This window comes from Penaeus vannamei, chromosome 11 (assembly GCF_042767895.1).
Source record: "Penaeus vannamei isolate JL-2024 chromosome 11, ASM4276789v1, whole genome shotgun sequence".
In the NCBI taxonomy this organism is placed as follows: domain Eukaryota; kingdom Metazoa; phylum Arthropoda; class Malacostraca; order Decapoda; family Penaeidae; genus Penaeus; species Penaeus vannamei.
This window is the reverse complement of record NC_091559.1, coordinates 31,144,621-31,152,120: the sequence shown is the minus strand read 5'-3', so window position 1 is coordinate 31,152,120 and position 7,500 is coordinate 31,144,621. Positions and strand designations below refer to the sequence as shown.

Sequence of the window (7,500 nt, the reverse complement as noted above, 5' to 3'; positions counted from 1 at the left end):
GGTAAATCTGCTAAATCTGTTTTATGCAATAAAGGTCAATCTAGATCTCAACGGGTTTCACAGGCCTTTAATACCCAATTCATTAGTATCACCAACCTGCAGCTTCTGTAAAAAAAAAAAGGAAAAGAAAAAAAAAAAAAAAGAAAAACTACCCAATTCCTCTACACATAATCAACTTCAAATCCCTTACACATGTTGAGCAATGTAACTAACATAACAACTACTACATTTGAAGTATAAACTGAAGCAACATTACTGTGACATGTACATTCCATACATTATCAGAGTGCAATTTGTGCAAAAATAATGTCTGCAGTGTATAAAGACGGTGTTCTGAGTTCGTTAGCAACTGCTGGGGAAGATTAGAAATGGCTGACCGGCTGCCGGCTACAAAAGACACTACGCTGCTCGTTGTATCAATTTCAAATGTCTTTATCTTTGTTTTTGTCTTATAAAGTAATTTCAGAGGACTGATTGCAGCAAATGAAATATACAAAATATTTGTAAATGAATAATTACATACGTACATCATACTCCCTTCCCTACAAATTAAAAACAAACACAAAAAGGAAAAAAGAAAAAAACACAAACCAGATACTACGCCCTTTTGGTTATTCTCTTTTTTCTTCTTTCTCCAACCTTTCTCAAATTTATCTTTAAACAACCTCTTCTTGTCATTACTTACCGTTTTTTGTGACCAAAGTAGATGAAGCGACGAGGGAGAAAACCCCCAAAACAGAATACGATTTTGAATCTCCGTTATATCAAAATTACCCGCGGTTTACCCATTTGGTCCAAGATGGCGGTCCTTGATGTTATTAGGGACCCACCGTTTAAATTTATGAAATTGTTTAGAAAGTCCGTGTCTTTTGCTATTGCATATTTAATCGGATAATTATTTCTTTTGCTTATGTAAAGATTTCTACACGAATACATGATGTATTTGAGAAGGAAGGGATAAGTGTCCGCGTATGTAAAAGGACCTTTAAATGAGGATCTATTTTTTTTCCAGAAAAGATAGAGCAATTTGAATCGAAATTTTAAACATGATACAATAAGTGAAGCTTTAGTATGAAATAAAATTACAACAATATTTTTTTCTGCAGAAAAAAAATCCTTTTCGAAAGCTGTTTGCTAAAGCAAATTTTCATCGTTTAAACACATTAAACATCCACATATATTTTTAAAACTTGAAAGATAAAAGATAGTATGCAGAATATATATAAATAAATGAAAAAGAAAGTTTTAGTCCAACAGTGAACTTTGTGTTTGTTTACATCGGCTCAAAGCGCTGAGTTTGCCGTGTAGACAGCGACTCACATTTTATTCGTTTAAGGTGAATTTATAACTTATTTCAGCCATTCTTTATTTTTGCCGTTTCGCAAGAAAATGTAGGGTGTCATAGATGGAAGAAGAAAAGACGGAGATACTAAGAAGTTTATTTTCCTATGAGAAGAAAACAGATTTGGGAGTACCTATCTAATATATCATAATCTTTGACAAGTACCCTTTCCTCGTGTTTTTTAGTAATCTGGTTTGATTTTCTGTCGGGTGTACATTACCAACGTTTCCGGGCGAGATTTTGAGTTCTATCGAAATCATCTTGATATTCCTCATATTGTCTACGGTAGGCTTACCTGATAGGACACAATAATTTTCCAGAATTTCTTTCATCAGTTGATATAAGTAAATCATAACACTTAGTACTATAGAGTGGAAAGACTTGATTATTGAATTGAGATTACAATACAAGCCATAATAGAAAGAAGGGTATTGTATTATGTAAAAAATTCTTGAAGCTGTTGCCTAGACTATCTGAAGAATTGATGGATTTCCATGTGGTTATTGAGCATGTCAAGTATGCTAAGTAGGAGATGTTAACCAAGAAGTTTCAGATTGTTTAAAAAACGAATGCAAATATGAGTTTTCTAGAAGAATTATTGGTTAAAGTTGCTCACCATCTTTACAAAATTAACCCATTTATGATGGGTGTCCCCCATATGAGACACTGTGAAAAATTAACATTGCCAGGCATCCCGCTAGTGTAATTGGATTGGAGCATGCACTCTGATTCTGTCTGTAATTGGATTGGAGCATGCACTTTGATTCTGTTACAGGCCATGGCCCGGAATCTGCCCGTGCACCGATTTTGAAGCCGCCTGAAACTATTATTTTTGGCTTCAAAATATACCGACACTAGTGGGTTAACCCAATAACGACAGGTGTCCTACATGTGAGACACCTGAAAAAATAAACATTGCCAGGCGTCCTGCCAGTGTGATGTTGTTTCAGGGTTCAAGCTCCGACGCAGCAGCAGGCCGCTGCTGGTGGGCAGACAGACTCCGGGGAAGCTCTGCCCGCCGATTTTGTAGCTGCCGGAATCTTTTATTTTCGACTTCAATATATACTGGCGTTAATGGGTTACAGAATTTACGGGCTAGGGAAATGCGGCAATCTGTATGGGGTCTAGGGGCAGAACCCCCAGGTTAGGGTAAATCTTGGTTCATGAAATTATCTTTGTGTAGTTGTGCATTTAAGGCGCGGTTCAACTGGTCTTGTGTACATGCAGGTCTGGTCATATGCATGGCTATATGGGCAAAATTGGGTCACTTTGGTGCAAAATCTAGGGGCTGAGGGGAGCTTGCAATGACATGAATCAGAATTCTTTTTCCTCGGGCATCTCTGAGCTTTTCAGGGTGCAATTTAAAATTTTTGTCTGTAAAGAAACTATTAATATCAATAAAGTCAACAAAAGTTATATAAATAAAGTTACATAAAACATTTAGAGTTAATAATCACAAAATTTGTTTTTATTATCAAAAACAAATATAAAGAAATGGCTAAATTGAAACAGGATCTATCCTCTCGTCGATATCCCGTCAGATTAGCATTAATAATTTTGAATCTGATATATCGGTTTGTGTGCTTCTTTCTTAAAAATATATACACCATAAAATACGAACTATAGTGAAACAGGGAATAAGTCCTTGTGCTCTATGTTGCTGAAATGATTATTACTGTGCGTAGTGGTGCTTTTTGCAGTTGAAACACTATGTCTGGGTGGGCACTTGGATAAAAGTCAGGTCCTAGACGTATACAAGACCAGTTGAACCATGTCTTTAGTCTCAGACGTATGTGGTCCTGTTGTAAAGTTTTGCTAAAGTATTCATTACAGCATAGTTATCCCCCCCCCCCCATCACCACCACCACCACCATTTACTTGTTTTTGTCAAGCTCATGCTTCCTCCATCAATGTTAGATAATTCTGTGGTGGTGTAGGAGAGTGAAGGAAAGTGTGAGATGTGGCAAATGAGGTTGATGTGACACTGCAGTAGTGTTTACACGGTCCTATTTTGGACATTTAAGAAGAATGCCTATAATGAAGCCAGTGAACATATGCCTGGTCCTGCTCTTTATAATTAGCAAATATTGGTAGTAAATAGAATAAATAAAATGAAAAATAAATATGCACATAATTTATACCAATATCTTTTAAGAGTTGAGCATTTTGTTTTGGAACTTTTGAAACATGGAAATGTATAATCTATTATCTGCATTTAATAATGTAATCTGTTTGATTGTATCCATAAATGTAACCTTGTTCAATTTACTGTTTTATTTAGATTTAGTAAGTGTCATTTTAAATAATACAAACTGATGACAGTTTTTGTTTCCTCCCAAGGCCGGTGAACCACAAACACAAGCATGGATCACATGCTGCCTTCCCCGGGGTTCAGCATCCCCAGCATCGGGACACCGTTGCAGCACTCGCAGGAAGAGGAGATGATCCTCCCAGCGGCCCAGCAGCAACAGCAGCAGCAGTCTGCCCAGCAACACAGCCAACAGCAGCAGCAACAGCAGCAGGGACAGCAGATGGGGCAGCAGCCACAGACCTTTGGCAGTGGGTTTACGCCACACACCTTAATGCAGCCACAGACACCAGTTAGTTTCTGTGTTATTTCTTAAATTTATTTTGACAAAATGGATATTATTACTATCATTGTTATTAGTGTTTGATAATATTACTGTTATCAATGGTGGTAGTAGTAACAGTACAAGTGAGTCTTTGCTTCATACATTTAATGTAAATCTTTAAATATCACATGATATAGGTATATCATAACTTCACACAGTTGCGCGCCTTCTTAGCAAACATATATCTATCCCTGGTGGGCATTATTATACCTACTACTCGACCTACTCTCTACAGAGCATGATGTCTCCAGCTGTGGGTGGAGGTTCACAGGTTGGGGCCGGAATGTTTGGTTCAGCCACAGGACCTTCCACCCCCATAGGAGGACCCATGACCCCTATGACCCCACACTCGGCTGATCCTGGCATCGTACCACAGTTACAGTGAGTTGAAGCCAGGAAGCCATTTTCTTATGATTGGTTAGGCTTATTAAGGTTTTATTTAGTATTGAAAGAGTTTGTAATAAATGATTTTGATTTAGAAGTATATTGCTATGATAACTGTAATGGAACTGATTGTTTCTAATAGTAATAATTAAAACTCCTTTTTATTAATGTTCATATTTTTAAAGTAAGGGAAGAAATGAATACAGTGATAACAGAGATTATCTTTTCATTAGATTGCAGCGATAGGAAAAACAATGCTTTGTATATTTTAGTATTTATATCTGTCCTAGAGGGACAGAAATTTGAGTGCAGGTCAGAAAATTTCCAGATGTATCAAGTATACATGAACAATCACTTTGAATATGGTGAATGCTAAGATTTTAGATCAGTTGCTCAGTACAATTAGACATGATGGAACCTTGAAGATGTGAATGTGAAACACCTTGAGCCTACCAGAAGTAATTCTACAGAATACTGGTCTGTGCAAAGTCTGTTGGGGAGTACTTTTAAAAGAAAATAAAGATAGGCATTTAAAATTGATAATGAGTTATTGAGAATAGGGACATTTTCTGACTAACCTTTATATTGTAGATTTTTTCTTCCTTTCCTGTTATTTTCTGAATCACAGAGGCAGGAATTTAGCTGCAATGTCCTCAGTAGATCACTCCTGTAGGCCCATGTTTTCCTCTGTCCCTTACTTTTCTCATATTTTCAGGAACATTGTGTCAACAGTGAACCTCAGCTGCAAGTTGGAGCTGAAGAAAATTGCACTCCACGCTCGTAATGCAGAATATAATCCCAAGCGATTCGCCGCAGTCATCATGCGTATTCGAGAACCTCGGACGACAGCCCTCATCTTCTCCTCAGGCAAAATGGTATGCACAGGAGCCAAGAGTGAGCAAGACTCCAGACTTGCAGCAAGAAAGTATGCGAGAATAGTGCAAAAGCTTGGGTTCCCGGTAGGTTCCTGATGTTGATGTTTTCGCAGTGTAATCTTGATACTTATTAGACCAGTTTACAGAGTTTCCTATACCGTTGGTGCTAGGTACATGCATTATCCACTGTAGTTTTGTTTTGTCAATTTTGCTTACACACACAATGCTCCACATGTACTTAATCACCAAGGAGTTAATTTTGAGCAGTCTGCCTGACCTCACTCTGTTCCTTGAATTTTTAAGGAAGAAAGTTTTGTTTTAAAACTATCATTGTCATGAATGTTTTATTATTATTAGTAGTAGTAGTAGTACTATTTTCATTGTTAATATTATTATTATAGCATAACACTCAAACCTCCTTTTAATGGACCAAAGGTAGGACATCAGTCCAGTATAGCCATTTGTATGTAATTACTGACACTAAGTGGCCCTTGCCCAGCAGGCTACAGTTAATTGGGTGAGGCCTGGGCCCCTGCCTGGCATTCAGATGGTGCAGTGGGCTTGAGCCAGCTTTCAGCTCACACTCAATTTGGCATGGTTGTCAGTGGATAATATCAGCAAATACATTAAGAAAGACAGAAATAACACAGTACTGTATTTATTATTTTGGAAAATGATGAATACTAAACCAATTAAACACACTAGCACACAAAAAATGTGACTGCCCTGTTAACTTGTAGTCAGCTCATAAAGGTTTGAGTGTATCCACAACACTAATTGTAATAAAAATAATAACCTCAAGTAATAATGTAAACAGGTGAGATCAGGAAGTCATAATAACCAGCTCCTTGGTGCTAGATATTTAAACAAAACCTATATTTAGATAAAATCAGTAAGTTTAAAGTGCAGTGGATGGGGCATTGACCTGCTCCATCCCAGCATCAATTGGTTCAAAGATAGGTTTAATAGAAGGAAGGAAAAAAGATAATTAAGATGAACAAAATTAAGAGAAATTCATTACTGATAACCAAATCATTCTAACCTCCTTCCTCCTTCCTTTTCTTCCTTTTTTCTTTACTTGTAACAGGCCAAATTCATGGACTTCAAGATCCAGAATATGGTCGGAAGCTGTGATGTCAAGTTCCCTATCCGACTAGAGGGTCTTGTTCTCACACACAGTCAGTTCAGCAGGTAAGTCTATTTGTCGATTGTATAGTGTTTATGATTACCTGTAGTGGATATGTTACTTAATTTACAATGTTGTCCCATGAATTTAATTAATTTATTAATTTATTTACTTATTTATTTATTTATTTTTTTTTTTTTACCTTCTTGACACCAGCTACGAGCCAGAGCTGTTCCCTGGCTTGATCTACCGAATGGTCAAGCCTCGTATTGTACTCCTCATCTTCGTCTCAGGAAAGGTCGTGCTCACAGGTAAGTTATTTAGTTATCATTAGTTATTATTATATATTTAGCATTATTATTTTTACTTAGTAGACTAAGATATGTTTTTAAATGCTGTTTGGCGGCTTCTCCTTCTTCATTCTTCTTCTTCTTCTTCTTCATTCTTCTTCTTCTTCTTTTTCTTTAAGAAAATCAAGTGTTGTTGACCAGATCTGTAGGAAAAACTTGCGACTCTTAGTCGACCTGTGATACATCCTAGCTGATGTGTTGCTATTTGCAATACCTGGTGGGAGGCAAACTGACACATTGTGCATAGAAAATGGGAACAAGAAAGGAGAGTTTATCATTCTCTCCCTGGGAGCATGGTGTCTCCAAGCTGTTGTGTCTAGTGGTGTGGGGTATAGGCAGCACCAGTCCAGACTCTGGCTGTTCGATTTTCAGACGCCACTGTGAGTTACCACAGAAAACTAAGAGCCTCCTTGAGTCCAGGAAGAACACGTGACATAATTACTGCACAGTGGTGCATTCGTCATATGATCCCACAACCCTGATTATGGTCAGATGTCACTCTACTTTTACACACAATATATGAGCGCTGTAATGTTCGTCGCCAGTCATCTTAACCTATTAGATGTATTGTTAAATAGACTTATTAAATGTTTTTATAGCCTGCATAGGTATTTGTTGTTAGATGAGTTTAAATTGGTATATTGGTAAATAACAAAAATGGTGGGAATTGTAAATTTTTACTTTTCATTTTATTAAGATTTTCCATGAAGATGAATAATAGAAAAGATAAACAAATAAAATATCTCTGTTTAATTTTCTTTTTTATTAACATCTTTCTTTCTCTTTTCCC

General features: G+C 36.9%; 3 protein-coding genes across 4 annotated transcripts in view; 1 reads left to right on the top strand and 2 right to left on the bottom strand.

Annotated features, from left to right (window-relative positions):
• Positions 1 to 576, bottom strand: part of LOC138863187 (uncharacterized) — an 8,604-nt gene extending 8,028 nt beyond the window's left edge. For both annotated transcript variants that reach the window (XM_070127213.1, XM_070127211.1), the window contains exon 1: positions 278 to 576. The gene's annotated coding sequence lies outside the window, so the exon portion shown is untranslated. The remainder of the gene's footprint in view (positions 1 to 277) is intronic.
• Positions 1 to 834, bottom strand: part of LOC113828012 (uro-adherence factor A) — a 17,858-nt gene extending 17,024 nt beyond the window's left edge. The window contains exon 1 of the mRNA XM_070127210.1: positions 686 to 834. The gene's annotated coding sequence lies outside the window, so the exon portion shown is untranslated. The remainder of the gene's footprint in view (positions 1 to 685) is intronic.
• A 377-nt stretch (positions 835 to 1,211) lies between these two features.
• Positions 1,212 to 7,500, top strand: part of Tbp (TATA binding protein) — a 7,246-nt gene continuing 957 nt past the window's right edge. The window contains exons 1-6 of the mRNA XM_027380954.2: positions 1,212 to 1,336; positions 3,683 to 3,942; positions 4,211 to 4,356; positions 5,075 to 5,318; positions 6,322 to 6,425; positions 6,577 to 6,671. Of these exons, the coding sequence (XP_027236755.2) occupies positions 3,706 to 3,942; positions 4,211 to 4,356; positions 5,075 to 5,318; positions 6,322 to 6,425; positions 6,577 to 6,671 (826 nt within the window). The 5' untranslated portion in view covers positions 1,212 to 1,336; positions 3,683 to 3,705. The remainder of the gene's footprint in view (positions 1,337 to 3,682; positions 3,943 to 4,210; positions 4,357 to 5,074; positions 5,319 to 6,321; positions 6,426 to 6,576; positions 6,672 to 7,500) is intronic.